We start from the raw sequence: 26,438 nt of genomic DNA on the forward strand, positions 1-26,438 counted from the left end.
ATCATTGCGGCACAAACGCTTGTTGCTTCCACGTCTCTGCTTTGCTCTGCTCTGTTCGGGTCGGTCGGTTCGCAAGAAAACAAAGATTAAAAAAAAAAAAGACAACAGATACCGTTATCAAATTAGAGTTAATGCTGCGAAAATTGGCGCGCGAGACAGCAAAATTTTGAAGAGTGAAAGCAACGAAAAGTGATTCAAGAGTTTTAAAGAGAAAAATTTGATAATTGAAATGTAAATGGCAATGGAAAAAGTGTGGAAAATTGTGTGAAGTCAACTATGAAATAGTATATTATTTGCATAGTAAGTGTGTGTGTGTGTGCGTGGGCTCGACACATTTTAGTCACATTTGCATAAGCAGTTTTTGGAAACATCATAAATTTTAATCGAAATACTTAAAACTATTTCGAGTGCAAATCACAAAATTTCAAATTGAAGTCTTTCAATTCTATATAAATAATACAAATACAAATTTGAATAAAATACCGAAATATTTATGTAAATCATTTAAGTGATTTGAATTGAAAGCAAAAGTCTGATCTGTTTTGCCTTTCTATTCTATTTGCTGTTCAAACTAGTTAAATGGATAAGTGCTGTAAAACGGTAAACAAATATAAATACAAATACAAATAGATACGTACGTGAGCGTGTGTGTGTGTGTGTGTGTATTTCTGAGTATGCCTGTGTGCGTGTCCGTGTGTGTTAGCCTAGTGCCAACAAACCCTAATGCCCAAATACTTTGCTAACTCCAAAGAGAGTTGAGTTCAAATAGATTTGCTGTACAAAATCACAAATACCAAAAATAAAATACAATTTTAAAGGCAAATTTACACAGCTCTAGAGTGGACACCAGCTGGTAGCACTAGAGTGGACCTTAACTGGCAGTATCAAATGTGGTAAGTACACAAATTTCACTTCCATTTTCATTTAATTTTGTAAAGTTTAATTCAATCCGAATTTGAACTGAACATTGTCAGCGACTGCTTGAGCTTAGATTTATGTAGATGTATTGGTTCATATATATTTAATAATATGTATATACACATACATGTATGTAGTATAGTAGTAGTAGTAGTAGTATAATATATTTCTCAAAGCATTTGCCTCTTGAATGCACCAATTCATTTGACTTTGAATGTGTTTAAATGGAATCATGGCAGGCCGCAGACGTTTCGGCCTTGATTAGATAGCAATACTAATAGAAAATAAAAAATGTCGAGCTAGAAACAATGTTTAGCTTCGGCTAGCCGAACTTCTTCAAACTCTACAGCTATAGCAAAAAGTGATTTGTCAATTGACATTAATTATTTTATGAAATACATGTCTGGGAATAAATAATGGATTCATAGTCGAAGCTGCTCTGTACTTAAATATTGCAGTTATATTATACAAACACGAAATGATCTTTAAGATTACCATGGTTCATTGGGAGAGATACTCAATCGACTGGAACGAATTATTCTCTTTTATAAACTCTTTTTCCAATTTGACTCGCGAGGGATCGATGCCATTCTAATCGCGCTTTATTAAAACTAAAATTCCCTTGCCCACATTCAATTTGTATGACATAAATCAAAGCAATATTTAATCTTGACAGATATATACATTTGTATATGTGTGTGTATGAGTATATACGTGCATGTGTGGATAGATCCCCTAGGATTTCTTTGTTGACTCTCAGAATGGGATAAATTGTTCAGATCGCTCATTGCGAACTGAACTTAACTCAACTGAACTGAACTGAACAGGTCGCGTAGGTCTCTCATCAATCTTCGAAATTGTGATTCAATTTCTTTCGACCCCGCAATAAATTTTGACTTGACTCTGAACTCGAGTCAAACGACTCAATGTGACTATATGCAAGTGTGTGTGTGTGCGTGTGTGTGGGTTGCTGAAGTTGGTTTTGATTTGATTGGCGTTTCTGTGCCCAGGTACAACTGATTGGCATTTTCTTTGTGGACAGTGCGTGCCTGGACGCACCTTTGAACTGTGGCCGCACATCGCTTCCCGACTCAACCCCCGTTCCCTCTCTCTATCCCACTCGGGTCGGCCCCTGCACACACACACCCCCCCCCTCAAGCTACTATTATTAATATCTCTACGGCGCACTCCGACTACTGTGCGCGCTCATCATATTCTTTATATTTGATTCGATTTGTTTTTGTTGCTCTGTTTAGTTCTTTTTGTGTGGACAAATTAAGCAATGAGTACTTCGAGTGATAAGCAACGCGACGCCATTTTTTTACATGTGTGTGTGTGTGTTCGATTAATTATCGCTTTTGGCAGCTACCTTAAATACAACTAAAGTCTGTCTATGTCTCTGGCTTTGTGAATGTGTGTGTGCATGTGTGTGTATGTGTGGAGAGCTGCTTAAAAGCATATTATATATTAATATTAAGCGTTGGCAATAATCATTTATTTACAACTCAACACATGCGCATTCCCTCACACACTCACACACACAGATACATTTAATCTAAATAAACACGCGCTAGAACTGATAAATATCGCTCACTTTTTTTGAAGAAAACGTAAGAAAACACTTTTACATAGCTTTTCTATATATACATTCGTCCATTTAGGGGGTATTTATTATTCTTCTGAGTAGAGGCAAAATGCCTCCCACAGTGGCATTTGTAGGAAAAATGTTCTTCCTTCCTATTTAGTCAAAGCACACCGCACATAATTTTCATGCAAGCCCACCACGCCCCATATCTGTCGAGCCATATAAACAAATAGCTATATAAATGAAAACCAAAATCGAGGATAAAACAAGTAAGAAGGCTCCAGTCGAGACTGCTCGACTAGGAGATACCCTGAACCCTCCAAACTGATATTCTAATCATTCTGGACTTCTTTTATGCACACATACATACACATGCACTTATAAGCACGCGCTCTGCAAACTGCGCAGCTAGCAGCGGTTGCGCTTGGGCTGCACTGCAGTGTGGGCCATATTATGAGAATTTATTTGTTGAATAATTTCTTTTGTAGACATACGATCCTAATGAAACTTTTAGAGCGTAATCATATGGCTAAAATGTGTGTACATTCCAAAGCACAAGTCTCTAGTACTTGAAATGCATTTTTTACAAATTGGGGGCGAAGGGGGCGTGGTATCCAAAATCTGTAAATTACAAAATCTTTGTATCTATTAACTTTATATACAACGCAAATTTGAAGTCTCCAGGTCTAAAAGTGTTCAAATTAAGTTGAAAAAACAATGTCGATTTTTCGATTATTCTCGATAAAAAAGTTATCGGACAAGTTATCGAAAAAATAAAGCAAACTTGTACTGCCTATGGTATACACGAGTATGCATGCCAAATTTCAGCTCTCTAGCTCTTATATCTTCTGAGATCCTTTTGCTCATACGGACGGACGGACGGACGGACGGACAGACGGACAGGGCTATATCGACTCAGCTCGTCGTCCTGATCAAGAATATATATACTTTATGGGGTCTGAGATGATTCCTTCTGCCTGTTACATACTTTTCACAAAACCATTATACCCTGATTTCCCATTTTCAATGGGTTCAGGGTATAAAAATAGAATATTTACGTGTTCGTTGGATGAACACAAACCGATTTATCTCTATTATAATTATATCAAAAATGTAAAACTGAATGAAAAATAATTTTCCAAAGCTCATACACAGGCTTCGGCAGCAGAAGCGTTCTGTCAAAAGGCCATGTTCTTCGTGCTGGAAAATAGTTTATATTTATCGATTTTATTAAGTGCAGACTGTATTTCGATAATTTTTAATTAATTTATTCTGAGTTTTATTGACTCCGATGTGTTGACTTAAATTGAGTTGTGCATAACTTTCTGTGCATTCCAACTCAGATTAAAATACAAAAATATCCCCAGTTTCTTTAATGCAATTTTCTTTAGTTTACATTTAAATTCGAAATATAAAGTGCATCTCGCATACGCAGTTTTGAACAATCGTGTCTACTGTGGCAACATTTTAATGCAACAGACGAATCCAATTAGACTTTCGATTGTGGTACAAAGCAAAAGTAGGGCAGGGTATGCTCGACTAGAACACAATCCTCATAATCAGCATTATCACCAACAATCAGCGGTAATAGACTTTGCTATATACTAAATCTCTGATTATGATAAACCGTGCTATGATTCTCTTCTAATTCCTATCATCATCATTTACTCATTTCATCTGAGGTGGATAGCAAACATTCGTGCGTTCACCGTTGTAACTTGAATACAAGCATACTGGCAGGGTATGCCCAACTGGCTCATAATCATAATCACCATTAGTATCAATCAACATCTACATATACTCCGAATCCTTGAAATAGGGAGTTGGCATTGCAATTAAATGCATGATGCTGTTATGGTGCGACTAGTGACTAGTCAAATCATCACCAGCATAGCATAGAGTAAATTGAATAAGATGCTCCACTTGAACATATTTGCATTTACTTGTATCAGCTCACGTGGACTAAGAGCGGCTCCTCAATTGACTGCTGCGCGCATATATTTCCGTTTCGAATGGCAAGTGTATATATTGTATGGCTGTCAATATGTACATTGCGTATACGCAATTATCGAATAGCGCATACGCAACGTCAGCCTTCAATGTAGCTATGGAGTAGGTGCATTTCGAATGCTATTCTTATAAAAGTGGTTCCCGCAACGTAGGTTTAAAGTTCGATAGTCCAAGCGTTGGGCACAGAACAACGCCAAATTATTCGCTTATTAATACATGTCATACCCGGAGAGCCTTATCGCCAGCCATGAAGCGTGTCTGTGTCTGTGTGTCCAACAGGTTAATTTCCAGTCGCGTGACAAAGCCCTCACACACACACACTCACAGAAAGAGAGAGAGAGAGAGAGAGAGAGAGAGGCTAAATGCCCACTCAATTAAATGCTGGGCGCATTTAGTTGCTCGAAATGGCCAAAATGGTGAGGAAACATACGTAAATGGCCAACGTGCGTAACTAGAATAAATCAAATGGCAGCGCAACACGCCACACGATTGTGCACATCTGTAGTCTCTGCGTTTTGTTAGTTTGTTATTGTTGCTTTTCGATTTTTATGTTGTTTACTTCTAGTCTACTCTACAAAAATCCAAAAGACAACAAAATCAACAACAAACACAAAGTCAATAACAAATTTCTGTTCAACTTGGCATAAAATAGAATACGAATTACTTATCAAAAGGCATCGAATGCGGCCACGATAACGATTAAACGTAAAAAATATCTATATATATATACACATATACATATATATACACACACAAAACTTATCACTAAAACAGAATTCAATACATATCATAAAATTTGCGACGTCGAATGCGCTGCTAAAGGGCGATAAGAGTTTAAAATAAAATCATTTGTTCTGTCTCTTCGTGCAAAGGGTACACTGCGTAAACTATGCCAACAATTCGAAATGCTAATACTCTACCAGAAAATAATTCATTTCAAGATAGTAGAGTACAGAGTAGAGTGAGAGTAGTAGAAGAGTAGTAAGAGATAAGAAATACTAGATAAGATAGTAAATTAAGTGAGATGTCATAGATAAGAGATCAAAAAGAAGGGTATAAGTTTGTACTTTGATGGCAACTCTGAAGAGAAATATCCCCCATGATCAGACAATAGAATCACTGTTATTATATATACATATGTGTATATATTTAACATTGATAATATTTATTACTGCGAAGAATCCAAATCATGGTGGTTGAAAAACTTGAGCACTCTTCCAAATTTGTATTAAATATTATCGGATGATTAAAATTTCAAAGAAATACTGGAACTCAATAAAAATTTTACTACATATATGTACATTTAGGGGAGTATTGTATTTATTTGTCTAAGCGATTTGCTGGGATTCACAGTCATCAATAAACGGCACTCCCGGGCGGGCGCAAATAAAAAATGTAATCGTGGAAGCCAAAGACATTTGAAGTAAATCCAATTGAATTTGTATGATGCATTTCGGTGGTAGAAACAGAAATACCCATTGAAATCGGTTGCACTGATATGCTGAAATATGGCATGTAGATAAATAATGCTGAAGGAAGCTGCTCATATGCCCTTAACTATCCGCTGAACTAAGGGGAAAGAGCATCTTCTAGTCGAGCACTGCCAACCAGAGCAGGCATGCTAGACAAAAAGTTCCTAAATCGATTTCATTGATTTGGCAAGTTGAAGCTTTGGGCTGTGCTCCTTATCGGGCGGTAGGCGGTGCGAGCGAGCTGCAGTTGTTGCCACATCAATGTCAGATTATGACAGAAGACGTCATCGAAGTTTGCCTTTGGACGGGTTTACGCTTTCGTTTACGCATGTCTCCTCCCACTCCTCCCCCTCGCATGCGGCATGAGCGATACGCAATCAACAGTTTTGAGCGAGGTCATGAAAAAGCACAATTTGAGTCTGCGAAAGAGGAATTTCGATTAGTTGCATTCAAATATGAATGGCATGAAGCGATCGGGTCAAACGTATTGATGCCAATAACAGAAGAGATTGAACCGTTGTCCCGGACGCACGATACTCCAACTTGCTTGACTCAATGGCTGGAGTCTCTAGCCAACTAGGTATATCTATGGCCGACCCCAACTGCATTGCACTGACACTATATAAAAACGAACTAGAACTCAGAATAGAACAAATTCAACACGTTGTAAAAACTTTTTTTTTTTTTTTTTTTTTTTTTTTTTGAATTGTAGAGTTTGCGCAAGTTTTTGCTATTTAATAACATTTCCCATTTTGTTGTAGGTCAGGTTTTTTTTCAATTGCTCGGGCAAACTTATTTTATGGCTCGAGAAGAGACAAAACTTTATAAGAGCTTCGTCTGTACGGTGAGCAGGTTGAGAAGCACAATTATGATATATTCATTTCTGAAGACTATGAGAGAGCCGGAGGTGCCAGAGCTTTGAGCACATATTCTTTAATTTATTTGCGCAAAGACTTAATATTAGATACGTCTTGAGATATCGCATTTTACGCTGCAGATAAAAGTGCGGCCGAAATACGAATTATACAAGTTATTCGAGAGTAAAACTCAGACAGAGATACAAGCGCGTTCCCAAAAGAACTTCATGTGAATAGCATGAGAAGCCCATATCAGGAGAAAATCCATTTTAGCAACGGATAAAATACAAAAATCTAATAGAATGCTGTCCGAGATGTTCAGATCGGGCATGTTTAAGAAAGAATTTCGTCGCCAGCTGCTGGTTACATTGAGTGGTATGTTTATCGTGACTAAAGAGCTGTTCTATCTGTCAAAAGATGAAAAGAGAATTGCAAGAGCGAAAGTTGAGTGACTGTGCTATATATGAATTATGAATATCTCTGCAAACTGAAATACTCTATAATGAGAGTATTATTCACGTGCCATTGTCTGCATAATGCATGTAACATGATTTAATTCATTTGGGAAGGTATTCAATGAGCACAATCGGCAAGAAATAAATGGAAATATTTCCAATCCGCTTTCAAAGCGTTAGAACATCATCAACAGACTGAGGGTGAGAGAGAGTGGGAGAGACAACGATTTTAATTGGTTTTCATTGTGAATTTTACTTTTCCGCATCCTGCTGATATAACACTCAATACGAACTTGACTTACCACAGAATTTCAATGAAAGCCGATGCTCGATTGATTAGTGGTTTAGCAGGGGAATCAGCACCAACTTCAGGTTTACTAAACGCATTGACCATCAATTACCCACACAGCAATACTTATAACACTCTGTCATGGCATCGGATTGGGCTGGCTGTCTCCGATGCTGCCGCAGCTGCAGTCGTCGGTGGAGACGCCCGTTGACTTTGTGATTGATGTGCACGAGTCCTCTTGGCTGGGCGCCATGCTCAGTTTGGGTGCTCTCACGGGCAATTTTCTCTTCTCCTGCATAATGAACCGGTTTGGACGGAAAGTAGCGCTCTACGGCCTCGCCCTGCCGAACACGGTTAGTTAATTAGTCAATGGACTGCGCCACAAAGCTAATGTTGTTAAATCACATGCGAATGCCGCAGTGTATTTGGTTTTTGTTCTATTTCGCGGAATCCATTGAAATGCTCTACGTGGCCAGGGTTTGCGCTGGCTTAACGGGCGGTGGCATGTCCCTGGTGCTGCCCATTTTCATTGGCGAAATCGCAGACAGGAGGTGAGTGAATTGGGAATGAATTGAATGAATCTTTGGCCGGCCTGTGACACTTTGAGTGACATCCAATTTCGCAGCATTCGCGGCCGACTGTGCTCCTTCTTCAACTTGGCCATCAATCTAGGCATATTGCTGGGCTTCATTATATCTTCGCATGTGCCCTACCATGTGATTCCATGCGCCGTAGTGGCCCTCCCTCTTAGCTATCTCTTGTTAGCCACACGATATCCGGAGACCCCGCAGCAGCTGCTGCGATGGGGTCGAGAGGAGGATGCAAAGCGCTCTTTGAAGTTCTACTGCAACTGCGATGGGCCGTCGCCCACTCGGGACTCACTTTACGCCTATCATAAGCAATTCGAAGAACTGCGCGAGAGCCTTCAGCAGCAAGCCAAGAGCAGCTCCACTGTGGGCCTAAGCATGGCTGACTTCTGTAAGCATCAATTTAAGGCTGAATCAATGATTTTCATTTTATAGTCCCTTACGCTTACCGCACAGGCAACAAGCGCGCACTGAAGGCCATTGTCACTGGAGTTACTTTAATGATATGCTACATATTCACCGGCACATTCTCCTTCATCAACTACATGTCTAGCATCTTCGAGCGGGTGCACACGCAGCTGGATCCCAACACTAATACGATTATCATTGGAGCAGTGCAGATTGTTGGCACGCTGGCTTCCATCTATCTAGTGGATCGTTACGGACGCAAGATACTTCTAATTATCTCGTGCGTGGGCAGTGCACTGGGCACGGGTGCATTTGGCCTTTACGCCTTCTATGGAGAGGAGACGGACGCGGACTTAAGCGCATTCTCCGCCTGGCTGCCCGTCACGATAATGGCCTTCACCATATTCCTGGCCAATGTGGGCATCATCTCTGTTGCTATGGTGGTGCTGGTGGAGGTCCTCCCACAGAAGATTCGCGCTGTTGCCACTAGCGCGTGCCTGGCCTGCCTTAGCTGCTTTTCGTTTGTGGCGCTCAAAAGTTTCCCCCTAATGATGGAGTTCCTGGGACTGGCGGCCACCATGTGGGGCTGTTCAGCGGTCAGCACGTTGTGCCTCTTCTATGCGGTGGTCTTTGTCGAGGAGACAAAAGGCAAATCCATGAACTATTAATATGGGGATATCTAATTAAGTAATTCATTTAGCAAAACAAGGGAGAGCGAAGCAGCAATACTCTAGATTCCGGATCCCTTGCCCGACACGGAGTTATTCTGTATACGGTTTTATAAAAGATGTTTTATCAACAAATCGCTTACATTTTGTTTTTGATGCACTTCGCGCTTTTACTAGAACTTGTGCTAGCTGTTAGCCTAACAGCAACTCTGCTGGAATGACTGTTACGGTAGCCCTGGCACTGTTAACGCCACCGCTTACATTTCTGTTGTCACCAGCATCCATTGCATGTATACATACATACATACGAATGTAAATAATAGAAACGCCTTAGAATCACAGATGCTCGAGTAGAATTTACTCTTTCTAAAGTCTATGGTTATTAAAACAAATGTTTTCAAGAGATTGTATACATTTTGTTTTTGTTCTCATATATATGCAGCAGTATTTGTTTGGCATTTATATTTCAGTAAAACGAAGCCAGAATACTGGCAGCAGCAGAGTGTTCCCATTGGTCACTCAAAGCTGGGCTGCAACATTAGAGCGCGACCTTGGCTTTGAGTGAAAGTCGCCCTATATAAAGGGGAGTAGCTACAGCATTTCTTCAGTCGCCCAGGCGAGGAAATCCTTAAATGCACTTAGAGGAATGACTTGGAAGAAACACATCAAATAAGCTTCATCACATCGAATAAGCTTCTCAATTCGAGACTCAGTTCTAATTATATTTTTTGTTTCACTAAATTGACTGCGCTCAGTGAAATTAATTAAGAGGCAGATTAATGGTTTTCGGTATACTCTAATTTATTCACTGCCAGTTCATTTAATTTGGCGCTAATCCAATAATGTTTGACTGCTCTTATACCTGTAATTGGTTCAAGCAGACAATTGAAATAGGAAATATTTCAGATGTTTCGCAAGCCGGTGGCAAACGGCATGAGTTTGTTGCAGAGTGAGATAACTTCATTGCACGCTGATGATTTACCCGTCTATAAAGATTACCGAGAGCTTGAGGCGCCACCGCTCCCTGGCCGTCAGACGGGGGCCACAAGCCGGACACATGTCACTCTCCCAGCTGCGAATTCGTATTTGAACAGAGATTTAGATTGGAACATGTCTAGAGATATCGCAATATCCGCCGCTTGTATATAAGGGGGACTACGACTCGTCTTTTTCAAGTGTTTCTCGTACAGAGCAGGCGCGATCTTAACTCGCTATCCGAAATTTCATTAACTAGCATGGAAAAACCATATCGGAGGAATTTAATTTCTACGCAACGATTAAATAAGCAACTATTGGAAACGAAAACTGAGTCAAAAAGCTAAAAACGATTATAATAACTATTTAATTATTTTGCATAAAATTATAAAAATAAAGTAATCGGCACATACACCATAATGTTTTTAAAAATGTTCAGCTCGGGAATATTTAAGCAGGAATTTCGTCGCCAACTTCAGGTCACTTTAAGTGGTACGTTTTCTCAAATGCTCCGGACATGTGATAGTAATATATATGAGAAGGAAATATAAATTATTTTATATCAAGTATTCAAGAGAGGTCTGAAAAATGGAATTTTCACTGATAAAAAAACAAACAAGAAATAATTGGTTGCTGAAATTATTTACAGATTTTTGTTATATCGGAAAATTTGTAGACTTTCTTAGTATTAGCATTTTTCGACTTTTTAATTCCTATAAATACAAACTCAAAGTTTTTTCGTGAGCTAGCGATAATAAAGATAAAAAGCTACATAAATAAATTTAATTTTTAATGCTTTTAAAACAAGCATAAAAAGAGATACGGAGCAGCATCTACTCACCTTTTTATGGAGGTACAATACGTCAAGTTAGTGCTTAGAGCGCCATTCGGGCATATGGTGGCCTGATGGATGGCCAGGGTAGACTGGGAGAGGGGTGGATGCAAACGAAGAACGTAATCAACCAACTGTTGCTTGTTCGCAGTCATTGTCATAACACTCTCCCATGGCATCGGATTGGGCTGGCTCTCCCCCATGCTGCCCAAGCTGCAGTCAGAGTCAAAGACGCCGCTGGACTTCGTCGTCGACGTGCACGAGGGCTCCTGGGTGGGCTCCATAGTTTGTTTGGGCGGTGTGACGGGAAATTTCCTGTTCGCCTACATCATGAGTTGCTTCGGACGCAAGGTGGCGATTTATGGCCTGGCTGTGCCCAACACGGTTAGTTTAGCAAGTCCCGAGTTGAATCCTACGAATTGAACATGCTAAAGTCGAGTGTTGATCCCTCAGCTCATTTGGTTCCTCTTCTATTTTGCTAATTCCGTTGAAATGCTTTATGTGGCCAGATACTGTGCCGGCATAACAGGCGGAGGCATGTATGTGGTGCTGCCCATTTTCATCGGGGAGATCGCGGATCAGAGGTGAGTGAACCCACTGCCAGCCAATCGTGACTTCTTCTGACACACCGTTCGCAGCATTCGCGGCAGACTGTGCTCCTTCTTTACCCTGGCCCTCAATATGGGCATTTTGCTGGGCTTCATCATAGCCTCCCATGTGCCCTACCACGTGATTCCCTTTGTAGTCATCGCCCTGCCCTTCTGCTACCTCCTGCTGACCGCACGGCTTCCAGAGAGCCCTCAGCAGCTGCTGCGATGGGGTCGAGAGGAGGAAGCGAAGCGCGCCTTAAAATACTACTGTAACTGCGATGGTCCCACGCCTACCAAGGAGTCGGAGCGTGCTTACCAGAAACAGTTTGAGGAAATGCGTGATGCCTTGCAGCAGCAGGCCAAGGAGAGCGGCAACGAGGGCTTATCCATGTCTGACTTCTGTAAGCTTCGCTCGATGGGATTATAGCCTCTTATAACCGTTTTGTTTATGGACAGGCAACAAGCGTGCTATAAAGGCCATTGTGACGGGACTTATATTAATGACAGGTAGCATTTTCACTGGCACCTTCGCCTTCATCAACTACATGTCAAACATCTTCGAGCGCGTGCACACCCAGCTGGAGCCCAACACTAATACGATTATCATTGGGGCAGTGCAGATTGTGGGCACTCTTGCCTCCATTTATCTGGTGGATCGGCATGGCCGCAAAATACTCCTGATTGTCTCGTGTGTGGGCTGCGCCTTGGGCACCAGTGCATTTGGCGTGTATGCCTTCTATGCTGAGGAAACGGACGCAGATCTGAGCGCCTACTCCGCCTGGCTGCCTGTCACAATAATGGCCTTGAACATATTCATCGCCAATGTGGGAATCATCTCGGTCACAATGGTAATTCTGGTCGAAGTGCTGCCTCAGAAGATACGATCCGTGGCGTCGAGCTTCTGCTTTGGCGGTCTTAGCATCTTGGCGTTCGCATCGGTGAAGACTTTTCCGCTCATGATGGAATATTTTGGACTGGCCGCCAGCATGTGGTCCTGCACTGCAGTTAGCATCCTCTGCCTCTTCTATGCGGTTGTCTTCCTCGAGGAGACAAAGAACAAGTCCATTTACGAGTGAGCAGAAGAATAAGCTCTCGCTATGCTATATTAGTTATAAGATTTTATGGAATCATCATGCCAACCCGTTATTTTATAGAATTAGAATAAAACGTACTTGTAATATGGGTATGAACACCGTCACTGAGAGAAGTGTATTCATTTCTTTGATGGAAAAACAATCGGGAAATTACATCAGCCTGTCATACTCATACCCTGTTTTTGGATGAGAAAGTTATCTATGTTAGCTTCCGGTGTATATGTACGCAGTTTCAGATATCCGTCGGCTTGTGCGGACTGAGCTGAAATTTCATTCATTACTGTAACTGGTAAATAGGTAAAGACGCTTGTTGGCGAGCAAAGTCATGGCCCTTGATAAGCAGCACTTTTATTGGATCGATCTTAGTTCCGGTGAGCGTATGGCAAACGTACGTATGGCAAACAGATTACGTATGAGCTTCACACTCAGATGATATACATCTCTATAAAGATTACGGAATAGCAGGAGTTTTGGGACACCGACCACCCGGGGCTATAAGCTAACTGCATGTCATTGTCTCAGTAGAATTAAGACCCCTTAGTCCCTCAGTCAACCTCTCTCTGTGTAACTTTGTGTTTATACAAAGATTTAGATTTGGTTACGTCTCAAGATATCAAAATCTCCGGTCTAGATATAAATGGTGGGCTGATTCTGATTTCATTAGTTATTGCTCACATCTCAAAGCGAGAATTTTGCATCATCTTAATGTTCTACTGCTGGGAACCCTTCATCTGAATAGCATGGGAAGCATATACCACAGTACTCATCGAAACAGTTTAGCTGATAGTCGAGACCAGTGACCAGACCAGAAAGACTGTGATAAAATAAGTTCCGTAATAAAGGCTGTGAAAACAAGTTCCGAGAACCAAATTGAACAACGAACTTAACAAAATGTTTATCGAAACCTTTAAGTCGGGCATATTCAATAAGGATTTTCGTCGCCAACTGCTGGTAACATTGAGTGGTAGGTTTATTGAGGCTTACGGAGTATTTATGAGAGAAAGAGCGAGAGAGAGGAAGAATTTGGCATTGGGATGAGAGCGAATTGGAGTTCACTATTACTAAGCAAACACTCGATTATTTGTAGCTGTAATAATTACGTTTTGCCATGGCATCGGCTTGGGCTGGCTATCTCCCATGCTGCCTCAGCTGCAATCAGCTGCGGAGACACCTCTGGACTTTGTGATTGATGTGAGTGAGGCGTCCTGGGTGGGTTCGATGATCAGCTTTGGTGGTTTTTCGGGTAATTTCCTATTTTCATTCGTCATGAATCGGTTTGGTCGCAAGGTGGCGCTCTACGGCCTTGCCCTGCCCCACACGGTTAGTTCAGCTTGCTGAAATCATGTAAATCGGAGCAATAGTAAAATTACGTGAAATGTTCTCGCACCCAGTGCATTTGGATTCTCTTCTATTTCGCGGACTCCGTTGAATGGCTGTACGCTGCCAGAGTGTGCGCCGGCCTTTCAGGGGGCGGAATGTTTATAGTGCTGCCCCTCTTCATTGGCGAAATCGCGGACAAAAGGTGAGTAATTCGCTCGTTGGCCAATGGAGAGTTCAGTGAACGTATCATTTGCATTTATGCATTTGCAGCATACGCGGCAGGCTGTGTTCATTCTTTAGCCTTGCCATCAACATAGGAATAATGGTGGGCTTCATTATCTCCTCCCACGTGCCCTACCATGTGATTCCATGTACTGTGGTCGTTCTGCCCATCTGCTATGTCCTGCTGACCACACGCTTCCCGGAAACCCCGCAGCAGCTAATGCGATGGGGTCGAGAGGAGGAAGCGAAGCGCGCTTTAAAATATTATTGTAACTGCGATGGTCCGACGCCTAGCAAGGAGTCGGAGCGTGCTTACCAGAAACAGCTTGAGGAAATGTGTGATGCCTTGCAGCAGCAGACCAAGGAGAGCGGCAGCGAGAGCTTGACCTTGTCGGACTTCTGTAAGCTTTGATGGATACGATTCTAGTCGAGATTTCGGCATCTGCTTACTCTCTTCCGATTTCTGGACAGGCAACAAGCGCGCTTTAAAGGCCATTGCGACGGGTCTCGTGCTGATGGTGGGCAACATATTCACTGGCACCTTCGCCTTCATCAACTACATGTCAAACATCTTCGAGCGCGTGCACACTCAGCTGGAGCCCAACACTAATACGATTATCATTGGGGCAGTGCAGATTGTGGGCACTCTTGCCTCCATCTATCTGGTGGATCGGCATGGCCGCAAAATACTTCTAATTGTCTCGTGTGCCGGCAGTGCACTGGGCACCGGCGCCTTTGGCCTGTATGCGTTTTTTGGCGACGAAACTGAGGCGGACCTAAGCGCAATATCCAGTTGGCTGCCCGTTACAATAATGGCTTTGAATATATTCTTGGCTAATGTGGGAATCATCTCGGTCACAATGGTGGTTCTAGTTGAGGTACTTCCCCCGAAAATACGCGCAGTGGGCACGAGCGCTTGCCTGGGCTGTCTCAGCTGCTTCGCGTTCGCCTCTCTGAAAGCTTTTCCGCTGATGATGGAGTATTGGGGGCTGGCTGCGACCATGTGGGGCTGTGCCGCGGTCAGTGTCTTGTGCTTCTTCTATGTTATTGTGTTCATGGAGGAGACCAAGGGTAAATCCATTTACGATTAGTAGCATCAAACGTCTTATGATGATGATGATGATGTTTGAAGTAAGATAAGAAATCATCATTTCGATTAATATTTACTTTTTATGAAGTACAACAAAAGTCGATAAGCAATTCATTGAAATAGCAATATAGTTGTTGGTTTTTCAGTAACTATATGTTAATTCCGATTCCAATAAATACCAATTGTAAATCTGTAATTGTTGGAATCCATTCAAACTGTATTTACAAAGTGATAAGAATAACAATCTGTTCGCTGCATAAAAATAGAATGAATCACGCTTTAGTTGCGAAAATGATTAGGACATTAATTCAATAATGATGCTATCTCTTGCTAGATAATAATTAGACCCTGCTACCGCTGGCATTGGGGAAAATTATCGCACTTTTAGCGCTGTATAAAACTGTTATCATTTATGGCCCAGTCGGTGGTGCTGGAGGAGTCCTACGAGGAATGGAGGAGGCCAGGGGAGGGCGTCAAACCAAAACAAACAAACACCAAGCGGGCCATAAAATAAAAAACGTTGTGACATGGCTTAATTTATGACCTGGCTACTGTCTACAGGCTACAGGCTACAGGCTACAAGCTGCTGGCTGCTGGCTGCTGGCTATTGGCCCCACTAACCCAGCCCCGGAGCTGTTAATGTCTTGTCAACAATTAGCTTTGTTAGCATTATTATATATAAATACGCGCATTAATTCTGCCCGACTAAGACGACCTGGCTGGCGTGTTTAGCGAGTGGCCAAGCGTTGACAGCCTACACACACACACACACACACGCACACATACACATAGACACTCACACACATTGAGCACAAACACTTAGTGTTTAGCCAGGCGAATGGCGTTGCGGGAAACCTGAAATGTCAACAGAAAAGCGAAAATGGGAAAATGTGAAAATGCGAAAACGCTTAAAACGTTTATCGAATGAAATTGCATAATGCAAATTCAATGGACATGCATAGAAAATACTCGGCATTCTTATCGCAACGGTGACTTGAAGAATTATGACTATCAAAGCCGAAATGATACGAAAAGCAAAAGCGTATTTGTATGCTTGTGCGTATATATACTATTGTTTAAAGGTGCCATAAGTGCGTATGCTGATTCATCACGGTTACGCAGGCCGATAACCGAGGTACATTTAATATAACGGAGCTTTATTAGATAGTGCTTTGCACGTAACACGCAAGTCACAAGTCGCTCGAGTGTCCACAAAGGGTATTCACAAAGGACATGCACATTGTGGTTTCGGCGGGTTTCATGCATATGCGGATGAACAGGCATTATGCATTTAGTCATGCATCAACAAGGCGAACTGAGAGCTGAACAGCATAAATTATATGCTAATAAAGGGCCTTTAGGCAAAGCAAAGAGCTTTCCAGCAAGCTCATATTTTAATTGGACTTTTGGCCAGAATGCCGCCATGACATCATCCTCGTGTGTAGTTGCTGTGGCTGTCATCGCTCAAATACATAATCCGCTTCTTAAGTAATCATGCGTTATGCGGCCTAAGTCCCCCTCAGTTCAGTTTGTCTTATAGAAACCAAGCACACTCACACCATCAAACAAACACACACATACACACACACACACTCACACAGATGCACCTGTTAAGTGCATTACTTTCAGTTGCTTTCTGCTGACTCGTGTCTTGGTTCGCCTCACTAACAATTCAATCTAAGTGCTAGCTCACGTAATTGTTTGTGCCTATTTGTCTGAGCACTGACACTAGCAATTGTCAAATGGGCGGAAAAGTCAATGCATGCATGAAAATACCCTACCAAAGTCTTTTCTGTAAAGACATGACAACAATCCCGAAGGGAATCGATTAATTAACTGATACAATAATCGCTAAATCGATAATTAAAGCAATCGACCAATTATTAATTCAATGCTTAGATTGTCTTATTTATTGTCTTAAGTCTTATTTGCTGTTTCATCCCCGCATTAAACCTGTCGAAAACTGATTCCTCAAATTCATAATCATACTTGTTTTATCTGTTCCCTTTTCGGTTTCATTTGCAGCCTTGTTTAGAGTTTTCAATGGCCTATTTGGCCCACGCAATCCTACGATAGATACAGATATACATATATATGCATAAAACAACAAGCGTTTTGTGGCTTTCAGCTGCATGCCAGCTGCGTGCTTGCCTAATGGCAAAATGTTCAATGCCGTGATACAGGGCGTATACTTAATTTCAGTTTGTGGCTTTTACGATATGTAGCTAATTAGTTGTTCATTGTTTGTTTGCTCTGCTGTTTATTTTACATAGAACCTATCGCTTTCACTTCATTTCGTCAGCAGCCATATCAAATTTTCTCCTGCTGACAATGAATTTTAAATAAATATTCCTGAAGGACCCGAGTTGCAAAAGACTTGTATATTTTATTTATCTACCTATTATCGATTAAAATCGATGGAACAGCGTGTTACGTTTTGATATATGAATATTTCACAACTGTTGTGGGTGTCCATTCTCATCGCAACGTAAATACTCTGACCGGCCATTGCGTACTCCCCAATAGAGCACCGGGGGAGTAGAGGAAATAACTGATGTGAGAAAATGCATTTCGAAGTCTCAGCAATTATTCAGTAGCGAATTTCTCTTTATAATTTCGACAAGCGCAGCCCACACGCAGTCGATGAGCTGCGTCAAGTGCGCAGTCAGTAGAGTGAGAACGTGCTTAAGTGTGTGTATGTGTGTGTGTGCGGTGATGCGATATACATATGCGGTTGGTTATAGTTGAAAACGAAGTCACCATATAAATGCTTAGCTTTAAGAGTACGAAATCCGATATGAATCCAAATTGTCAGCACTGAGATGATTGAGATCCAATCAAATTATCTTGATTTACTCCCAATTATTTACTGGCATTTGCTCATTAATGCCATGGCCCATGGCTTTTCATTGGAGCCATGCTAATAATAGATCTGTATTAAACGTCTGCTCTATTCAAATTATGCCATTCGCTTCGCCTTATTATGTTGCAGCACTCGGAGCCATCCCCATACCAACTATGAGCAGTGGAAATTTGAAGAATGCTGCGGGTAATATTGTATAATCTGCTCATAACGCACATTGCGCTGCTGTTGCTACCCAGCAATGTGGCTGAAATGTTGGCTCAGCGCAACGGGAGCGAGCACTTGCCAACGCCTCCGATTCAAATTCTGTCCACAGCCAAACCAAGCCTGGGAATGTTCGTCATTCGGCCGGAAGCCCCAACTATGCAAACAATTTCCCTCAATACAGCAACAGCCAGCAACAACAACAACAACAACAACAAGAACAACAACAACATCAATGGCAACAAAATATTCTCCAATGGAGCAGAGCTTGAATCGGGCCCAGACAAAAGCAGAAATAAACTAATCGTAAGTAATTCTCAGAAACTTTTTGAGAAATAACAAAAAGCTGAAGCAACCTTTCATGTCGTTACAATTTTCATTGACGTAATAATTTTTTGTGATTGGCAATTTTATTTGAAAATGTTACCAGAAAAATAAACAAGTTATTGACTTGGCCACAACCTGTTTGTGAATATTTGATTTAGTTTTTCTTTCCTTTCGCCATTTTGATTATGGTTTCCATTTTGTTTGCTTGACGCAGCGAAATTCGGGCAAACACGAAATCACGGAGCTGTCCGTGAATGTGACGCTGTACATGCAGAAGATCCTACAGCTGCAAGTGCACTGGCAGGACAACCTGCCCAATGGTGAGTGGCCATCGAATAATAATGGGCTTGCTGCTTAGGCGCCTTACTCCCATCTCCCATCTCCCACCTCCCACCTTCCCTTGCGCATTGCAGGCACCACATACAATGTGCTGGTCAGTGCCGTCAACAGCACTCGCTGCCCGGAGGCGCCTTGCAGCGAATACTCCATAAAGCAGAAGCCCAGCAAGTACATCTATCTGCCCCAGAGTCCCAACCCGAATGTCGACTCGCCCGACTGCATGTATATGTTTGACTGCGAGTACAATGTGACTGTGGAGACATCAAATCTACACGTGCGTCGCTCCATGCCCGTGCACATACCACGTACGTGTTAAATCGCTTCCTCCTCTCTTTTAATGAGCTATTAACTCACCTGGATATCCTTCGCAGACTGTGTAGCCGGCAAATGCTACTGCCCGCCGGCTTCCTTGCTACCAAAAGTGCATGCCACGGCCAACATGCAGGCCAACGACAGTATCAACATCGCTTTCATCTTACAGGCCAGCGAGCAGCTGCGCCAGGAGCAGAAGGGTCGTCTGCAGGAGGCGCTGCAGTCCTATAAAATGCAACTAAAGTGAGTTCTAATTGTTGATAACTGAAATTTTGGGTATAATGAGTAACAGGTAGAAGCAGGTAGAACATGTAGATGCGAGATCCGATTTCCTTACTAACAATCGATACGCCTTACACCTTCCTTCTTCCTCACAGACACATTAGTATTAGATACATTTTTCACCTCATAGATCAAAAGGACTATGCATGATTGACTTTACATTTCTTAGAATTATTCGAGCCAACACCCCTGCCCCATCACAAATTAAATCATTCCCCATGATAGAAATCGGTATTTACTCTAAAAATAAAATGAATATAAGATAGGAAAATGGCCCCAGAGGGCGGAAATCACAGCTCGTTGTGAATCGCAACAGAAAGGACTCTCTGGGGCCATTTTTCTTTGAATCGCTGCACTCATTTTCCAGAATCAATGAGGAGAGCAATCCATCGCTGCCCTGGGGCGGTGGTCTGAAGAATCTGTTCAATCGGATTTACAACCTAAGTGAATTGCACTTCCGTCCCACTGCGAGGGGCTTCGATGGCAGCATGATGCTCAACCTGGGCACGCAGCTGAAAGAGAAGACTCCCCTCAATTTGCAGGCCACGCTGATAGATCCCGCTGGCTGCGAGGGTAAATACAGCACAAACAAATTTCCGGGTGAGCCTAAAGAGTTCTTTTGCTCTTACGAGTCTTTGGATTATTTATGATTTTATTTTACGCAGTGCCCGCCAATCCACTCAAGCTGAACAGCGATGTCCATCTGGTGAGCGAAATGAAACTACTACTACTACTGCAATCGTTGCTCACTCCTGACCCATTACGCATTCCGGTTTCCAGAGTAACCCGCTCATTCTACTGACCACCTTGTCTATTGTCGCCTTGTGCGCGGGCCTGTTGACCCTTCTCCTGCTCCGTCGCCGAGCTCGGGCCAGGGATCAGCTGCACAAGAATCAGATATATATGCAGTCGTTCGTAGTGTCTCCCGTCGCGTGAGTTAAGGGTCAATTAACTTTTCTTATTATTTTCTTACTACCCGCTGTCTTATTTACAATTCCATTTCACTCCGCATAACAGAATGGAGGACAACATCAACTACGTGGACAAATACATTGAGGTAATCAAGCGAAGGGCAATTCATGTCTTCATCTTCAACTGGCATCAGCTGCATACAATCGCCCGACAGCTGACAATAACATTTTAAATTACAGTGGAAAAGTTGTTATCAATTTCGACTCATTTTTGGTAAATCTCAAGAGGGGTATAAAACGAGTGCAGCAAAAGCCCTTATAAAAGTTATTTGACTTGTTGAAAGTTTTTGCAACAAGACGTAAATGAATGAATGAAGACGTAAAGCCCCAACTTGGGTCTGTTTGTACTTGAGCGAAATGAGATTTCAATAGACCAGTTTGAAGAGATTTCAGTAAATATTTGACTTTTGTTGTGGAATTTGACAAACTTTTCGTCCTTGTTCTATTCTCGCACAGCAATCGCAGGCTTTGGGGCTCGCCGACATATTCGAGGTGCCGCACTCGGCCATACACATTGGCCGAGTCCTGGGCGAAGGCGCCTTTGGGCGCGTGCACGAGGCGACAGCCAGCAATTTGCGACGCATGCGGGGCAAGACGCAGGTTGCGGTCAAACAGCTGAAAGGTATGAAGTCACGAATTGAATTCACAATTGAACTGCATTTAACTGAAATCCCGCCCTGCACCTGCACACAGCCAATCCGTCGGCAGACGAGGAAGCCGAATTCATCTCTGAAATTAATATGCTTAAGGGCGTCGGCACGCACCACAACGTGGTGAGCTTCCTGGGCTGCTGCACCATACGGCGGCCCTACCTGATGATCATGGAGTTTGTGGGTCGTGGCAATCTGGTGAGTCCAGGAGCAGAGCCCGAATGCATTTGCTGCGGCTTTAATCGATCTCTTTTGTCCGCTTTAGCTGAGCTACTTGCGTATGGCTCGCCAGGAGTTGGGCCACCCAAGGGTACGCAATGCGAACCACTCAAGTGGCAGACAGGCCAAAGGCAACTCGGCAGGCGCCTCGGCGGCGCAGCTGCCGAGTGTTAATTACATTGAACTCAAGGCCAGCAATCAGTGCAGCGAATTGGAATCCTCCTCCAGCTACTCCGGCTCGCCCTACTCCAATTCCCAACCAGCAACGTCAAACGGAGTCGGACACGGACAGCCAAAGCCCTCCTTTGCGGAAAGTAAGCTAACAATATGTATTATTGCTCAACCAAGAATCTCTAAATTCAAGCTGGAATTCGTGAGCAAATGCATTTAATATTAGTTATCACCTACAATCAGTTTAAATTGCTCTAGAAATCTTAAGAATTTCATTGTTTATCTATTTATCCCTCTTGCTTGGGCATTGTGTTTACTTAATTGCCTCACAGCTCAGATTTTCCATAAATGTTTTTATATGCTCTTTCAGCTACTTACACCATTGTGGAGGAGGAGGATTCATTCGAGTACATACTCGACAACAAGGAATTGCACAATTTCGCCCTGCAAATCGCAAACGGCATGCGATTCCTGGAACAGCAAGAGATAACACATCGGTATGCGCAATAACAGTATATATCTAAATTTAAATTTCCACGAATGTGAGCATGTTTTATTTATAACATATATGAGTATCTTTGTGCAGTGTTTGCCAATGCTGTTTTGCCAATCAGTTTCTCAGAAAATCGAAATCAGCTATAGAAGTTGACTTGAGGACAGCACTTCCAAGGAAACAAGCAACAACAAAACCTTTCAAGTCAAAGCTGCAACTTGACGCATATGAGAGTTTCAATTTCATATTATCTCTCCACTACCAAACAGCTTTTCAGTTCGCTCCGCAGCTGTAACAGTCCTTGTAAACTTGCAAAACAAACAACACTCATCCACACGCACACGCACACGCACGCAGTCTGTTAGGTACTCTGCGCTGCCGGATTCGCCGGCTTTGTAAAATTTATAGGGGGAGCTTAGTTCTTGACTAACTTTTCTCACTTCCGATGAGTGCAGAATTCACAAATAATGTCCGTCCGTAAGGTGTGCACGAAACGGAGCGTGCGCTTATGCATTGATTGCATAGCGCCGTGGGCGGGGTATACGTTAGTCAGTCACTCCCAAGCCTCAATCAATCATTGAATAGACATGACTCTGCATTAGATACATACGTCACACAGTTTACTTGGGCTTCCTATATTCCTATATTATGCAACTAATATTTAATTTTAAACTATTATGAATTTCTACTCTATAGCGATCTGGCAGCGCGCAACGTGCTCATCGACAACAATAAGACACTGAAAATTTCAGATTTTGGCCTATCCAGGCATGGCATCTACACCAATACCAAAACACGAAAGGTGAGTCGAGGAAAATAATCGAAGGATTCAAATGTCAATTAATTTTTGAATTGAATTGTTTGCATTGCCTGACGGCAGTTGCCTTTGCGCTGGCTCTCGATTGAGGCCATCAGAGACAACGTATACTCTAGCAAGAGCGACGTTTGGGCCTACGGCGTGGTCCTCTGGGAGATCGGCACCTTGGGCGCCTCACCGTATCCCACGATCAGCAACAGCGAGTTGATACCCTTTCTCTTGGCGGGCAATCGGCTGGAGCGCCCCGAGATATGTACGCCCCAGGTGTACACGATAATGCTGCAGTGCTGGCTGGAAGACCCGGAGGAACGACCCACCTTCGACGCCCTGTACAACGTATTAAGCCCGCAGACCACCTACGTGAACATAAATAGTCTGAGCGACGATTACGTCTTTCCACCGATTAGGGAGTAAATTAGTAGAAATGCAATTCTTTTTAGCATAATTGTTGTTTAAGCTATATCTTAATGTTATTTTAACTTTCCCATTCCACATGCTGTTTTAAAGCATTATTTTGGGGCAGCTTGAGATTTCCCATTTTCAATGGGTTCAGGGTACAAAAAAAAAAAAAAACCAATTTGAACCTAGTCGATGTCTAAATATTATTCAACTCTGATGTATACGAAGTCAAATTTTGATGTGCTGTGAGCTAATTAGCATAGCCGATCATGTATACACTCTCTGTAAATAGATTATAATTATGTGTTTAGCATTCCAAGACCTAGAGTATAAGCGCCAACTGTAGAGGATGTCCAACTGCAAATAAAGCATTCAACAAAACTATTTAGTCCATGTTGTATTATTTAACGCTCAATCCCATAAGTTAGATTCCAAGACACGTAACGCTTCACATCATCCGCCGAGACGCTCTTCGAGATATGCTGCAGTGCGTTCGTAAAGTCAGCCATCGTAACAGCGGGCAGCTGCGCAAAATATGAACAAAATATACCAGTTATTACATGAATGACAAGTCAGCCTGATGCTTGTCGGGGGTGTTCAACTATATGATGGATGACTAGTGTAGTGGATGTACTCAATATACTAGCCTATCAATATACTAGCCTATCACAGACTTCATAATCGTGGAATGGAAGCGGTGAATTTCGAATCTCCAGTAACATAGTGTTTGATAAAGACGGAGAGCCATAGACAAATGAAAAGCGACATTCCCCAATAAACTACATATGGAAATGAGTATACCTTACATTTCGAATTCCTATTCAGTGCGGGGTATTGAAAGGAGCTGCTTGATGCAGAAGATTTGCTTACCTGCTGTGCATCGATTACGTCAATCTGAGCAGTTGTTAAAGCTCTCAGTGGCTGCATAGCCGCGTAACGGCAAAGACTGTCCATATCGGCGCCTGAATAACCTTCGGTTAATTTAGCTAGTTCTTCTATTTGTGCGTCACTGAGATTGTGGTGTATTTGCTGTATAAGCTTCTGAATTATCAGCTGACGTGCCTTCGCCACGGGCAGCGAAACGTAGATGCGACGCACAAAGCGACGGCGCACAGCCTCATCCAGCTCCTGAGGACGATTGGTGGCCCCAATGACCACAACGTGGTCATCCTCGTTGGTTACCGCCCCATCTAATTGTATAAAAAACTCGTTTTTTATACGTCTGGAGCTCTCGTGCTCGCTATCCGAGCGTTGCGAGAGCAAGGAGTCGACTTCATCCATAAATATGATCTGAAAGACAGTAAATCCTTAAATCAGTTGCTTCTTTTTGAGTGATTGAGATCCCCTTACGGCCGGTTGATGTGCGGCAGCTACCGCAAAGAGAGTCTTGACCATCTTCTCGCCTTCGCCCACCCACTTGGAAGTCAATGTGGAGGGATTTATGCTAAAGAAAGTTGCTTTCGACTGCGAGGCAATGCACTTGGCAATCAAAGTTTTTCCCGTGCCGGGCGGACCAAATAGCAAAACACCCCGTGGGGGTCGACGAATGCCCTTGAACAAATCTGGGCGTTGTAATGGGTGTATGATGGTCTCCATGAACGTGGACTTGGCATAGTCCAGTCCAGCTATATCATCCCATGTTACCGGCTTGTATTTGTGCATACTCTCACGCATTATTTGCTGAACCATATGGGAATCCAAGTCCGCCAACGCGGCCGGAACAGGTAGCACATCTGCAGCAGGTGCTGCCGGCTCGGATTTCTTTTTTGGAACAGCTAAAACATTCCTAAACAAACAAATGAAAGTAATATTTGAAGAGCTGTTAATAGCTTCGAGCTAGATCTTACGAGTCACTTCTTCCAACAGGTTGCACAAAGTTAGCATTTAAGCTGCATGCACGTCCGCCAAGCGATTTTTTTCTGTAGTCCATCAGAATCGAGGCAACAGTTTCATATTTTTTGGTCTTCTGAAATAATAATTGTTTACTCATATGCACATTTATATTAAATATAAATATAAAAAACCACTGGCTAGCATATATACACATCATGAGGATGCTACATATATGCACATTCATATATAATTGGAAGGCTTTAGTAAATATAAGCATTGACAAAATTGTCAATTATTGTAAAACGACTAATATTTGCTGCCACTGCAAGTCTCATCTGAGCTAAAATGTTATTCTTTTTTCAGTATTTACCTGCATTTCATGCAATAGCAGCTGTTCACGTGCTGTACGAAATCCTACATTGCCAGCTGCCCCTGGTGCAGGGACAAGGCTTGCTGTGCTCGATACTGGCACTGCCGCTTTTTCTGGCGGTGTCCCTTTCGGGGATCTTTTCAATTCTATATTTTCGTCATGTTTGCAGCTCTCATATTTTCCACGGCACACAGGCTCAAATAAATGATCAGGTGGCTGGCGCCATTCCACTTGCAGTTCAGCAGCGGCTCTTCGACGTCGACTCGCTGTCAGCAGGCTTCGGCATCCAGATAAACAGTCATTCATAAAGACTTCCGTACTGCTGGCATTTGAAAATAACTGTTGATGTTCCTTGAGCACTTCATAGCGGATAGTTTCACTTAAGTTGCTTTATAATTGAAAGAGTTATCTTTCAGCTTAAGAGTGTCTCATTTTGTATAATTTTCACTCACCTCGTAGCATGTGCTAATATCAATTTTTGTTTACGCCAAGCATTCTGATAATCGCCAGCACTAACATTCTTGTTTAGCCGAATAGTTTCATTAGCGGCATATTCGCTAGACCACAGCTCATCTGTCATAATGTGGCTTTTGCTTTAAATTGATTAGGCACAATTAAAATTCGCCCGGCTCTTAGACTGATCTAAGTGACAGAGTGGTGGCTGGTCGATAGCTGTTTGATAGACCGGTTATGCTGTGCATGACAGTCGAGTGTCGTATCAGGCAGCTTCTGCCGTGCATCGCCGCTCTACTTATTATATTCGATAACGAACGATCATTTTAGAGGCGGTAATTTAAATAGTCGCAAATATTCGAA

The 26,438-nt window shown here is 42.5% G+C and overlaps 5 protein-coding genes across 6 annotated transcripts; 4 read left to right on the plus strand and 1 right to left on the minus strand.

Moving 5' to 3' along the window:
• Positions 1-23,803, plus strand: LOC6575609 (mast/stem cell growth factor receptor Kit). 2 transcript variants are annotated; one of them, XM_044009014.1, is made up of 15 exons: positions 1-300; positions 576-893; positions 18,365-18,745; positions 18,981-19,086; positions 19,180-19,410; positions 19,477-19,660; positions 20,067-20,299; positions 20,365-20,405; positions 20,480-20,631; positions 20,717-20,756; positions 21,127-21,292; positions 21,364-21,518; positions 21,586-21,853; positions 22,081-22,207; positions 22,900-23,174. In XM_044009014.1, the coding sequence occupies exons 3-15, from the start codon at positions 18,413-18,415 to the stop codon at positions 23,021-23,023; spliced, it is 2,160 nt and encodes a 719-aa protein (XP_043864949.1). In that variant the 5' UTR covers positions 1-300; positions 576-893; positions 18,365-18,412; the 3' UTR covers positions 23,024-23,174. The 2 variants fall into 2 exon arrangements, with proteins under 2 accessions (XP_043864949.1, XP_002001618.2); XM_002001582.4 differs by lacking the exon at positions 1-300 and having other exon boundaries at positions 584-893; positions 22,900-23,005; positions 23,084-23,803.
• LOC6575606 (facilitated trehalose transporter Tret1) lies at positions 6,697-9,654 on the plus strand. Its single transcript, XM_002001579.4, has 5 exons — positions 6,697-7,217; positions 7,707-7,939; positions 8,007-8,137; positions 8,212-8,564; positions 8,630-9,654. The coding sequence occupies exons 1-5, from the start codon at positions 7,145-7,147 to the stop codon at positions 9,247-9,249; spliced, it is 1,410 nt and encodes a 469-aa protein (XP_002001615.1). The 5' UTR covers positions 6,697-7,144; the 3' UTR covers positions 9,250-9,654.
• Positions 10,413-12,844, plus strand: LOC6575607 (facilitated trehalose transporter Tret1). The gene is made up of 5 exons (XM_002001580.4): positions 10,413-10,716; positions 11,208-11,440; positions 11,510-11,640; positions 11,695-12,047; positions 12,103-12,844. Exons 1-5 carry the CDS (start codon positions 10,644-10,646, stop codon positions 12,720-12,722), a joined length of 1,410 nt encoding a protein of 469 aa, XP_002001616.2. The 5' UTR covers positions 10,413-10,643; the 3' UTR covers positions 12,723-12,844.
• LOC6575608 (facilitated trehalose transporter Tret1) lies at positions 13,299-15,640 on the plus strand. The gene is made up of 5 exons (XM_002001581.4): positions 13,299-13,704; positions 13,828-14,060; positions 14,132-14,262; positions 14,331-14,683; positions 14,754-15,640. The coding sequence occupies exons 1-5, from the start codon at positions 13,632-13,634 to the stop codon at positions 15,371-15,373; spliced, it is 1,410 nt and encodes a 469-aa protein (XP_002001617.1). The 5' UTR covers positions 13,299-13,631; the 3' UTR covers positions 15,374-15,640.
• LOC6575610 (fidgetin-like protein 1) lies at positions 23,598-26,293 on the minus strand. The gene is made up of 6 exons (XM_002001583.4): positions 26,075-26,293; positions 25,623-26,010; positions 25,267-25,385; positions 24,770-25,205; positions 24,290-24,709; positions 23,598-23,943 (listed from the first exon to the last, which is right to left on the minus strand). Exons 1-6 carry the CDS (start codon positions 26,200-26,202, stop codon positions 23,824-23,826), a joined length of 1,611 nt encoding a protein of 536 aa, XP_002001619.2. The 5' UTR covers positions 26,203-26,293; the 3' UTR covers positions 23,598-23,823.
• Positions 26,294-26,438: the final 145 nt, after the last annotated feature.

This window comes from Drosophila mojavensis, unplaced genomic scaffold, assembly GCF_018153725.1.
Source record: "Drosophila mojavensis isolate 15081-1352.22 unplaced genomic scaffold, ASM1815372v1 contig_36, whole genome shotgun sequence".
In the NCBI taxonomy this organism is placed as follows: domain Eukaryota; kingdom Metazoa; phylum Arthropoda; class Insecta; order Diptera; family Drosophilidae; genus Drosophila; species Drosophila mojavensis.

What these genes read in the sequence shown, in the direction of transcription:
- LOC6575606 (XM_002001579.4), top strand. Translation starts at nt 7,145, where the DNA reads ATGCTGTCCGAGATGTTCAGATCGGGCATGTTTAAGAAAGAATTTCGT. An exon ending in GCCTCGCCCTGCCGAACACG is followed by an intron (nt 7,940 to 8,006) that starts GTTAGTTAATTA and finishes CGAATGCCGCAG; the next exon opens with TGTATTTGGTTTTTGTTCTA. An exon ending in CCTAAGCATGGCTGACTTCT is followed by an intron (nt 8,565 to 8,629) that starts GTAAGCATCAAT and finishes CTTACCGCACAG; the next exon opens with GCAACAAGCGCGCACTGAAG.
- LOC6575607 (XM_002001580.4), top strand. Translation starts at nt 10,644, where the DNA reads ATGTTTTTAAAAATGTTCAGCTCGGGAATATTTAAGCAGGAATTTCGT. An exon ending in ACTTCAGGTCACTTTAAGTG is followed by an intron (nt 10,717 to 11,207) that starts GTACGTTTTCTC and finishes GCTTGTTCGCAG; the next exon opens with TCATTGTCATAACACTCTCC. An exon ending in CTTATCCATGTCTGACTTCT is followed by an intron (nt 12,048 to 12,102) that starts GTAAGCTTCGCT and finishes GTTTATGGACAG; the next exon opens with GCAACAAGCGTGCTATAAAG.
- LOC6575608 (XM_002001581.4), top strand. Translation starts at nt 13,632, where the DNA reads ATGTTTATCGAAACCTTTAAGTCGGGCATATTCAATAAGGATTTTCGT. An exon ending in GCCTTGCCCTGCCCCACACG is followed by an intron (nt 14,061 to 14,131) that starts GTTAGTTCAGCT and finishes TCTCGCACCCAG; the next exon opens with TGCATTTGGATTCTCTTCTA. An exon ending in GGCGAAATCGCGGACAAAAG is followed by an intron (nt 14,263 to 14,330) that starts GTGAGTAATTCG and finishes ATGCATTTGCAG; the next exon opens with CATACGCGGCAGGCTGTGTT.
- LOC6575609 (XM_002001582.4), top strand. Translation starts at nt 18,413, where the DNA reads ATGCTGCGGGTAATATTGTATAATCTGCTCATAACGCACATTGCGCTG. An exon ending in CATGCCCGTGCACATACCAC is followed by an intron (nt 19,411 to 19,476) that starts GTACGTGTTAAA and finishes TATCCTTCGCAG; the next exon opens with ACTGTGTAGCCGGCAAATGC. An exon ending in CAGCAAGAGATAACACATCG is followed by an intron (nt 22,208 to 22,899) that starts GTATGCGCAATA and finishes TCTACTCTATAG; the next exon opens with CGATCTGGCAGCGCGCAACG.
- LOC6575610 (XM_002001583.4), bottom strand. Translation starts at nt 26,202, where the DNA reads ATGACAGATGAGCTGTGGTCTAGCGAATATGCCGCTAATGAAACTATT. An exon ending in ATATTAGCACATGCTACGAG is followed by an intron (nt 26,011 to 26,074) that starts GTGAGTGAAAAT and finishes TCAATTATAAAG; the next exon opens with CAACTTAAGTGAAACTATCC. An exon ending in CTGCCGCACATCAACCGGCC is followed by an intron (nt 24,710 to 24,769) that starts GTAAGGGGATCT and finishes ACTGTCTTTCAG; the next exon opens with ATCATATTTATGGATGAAGT.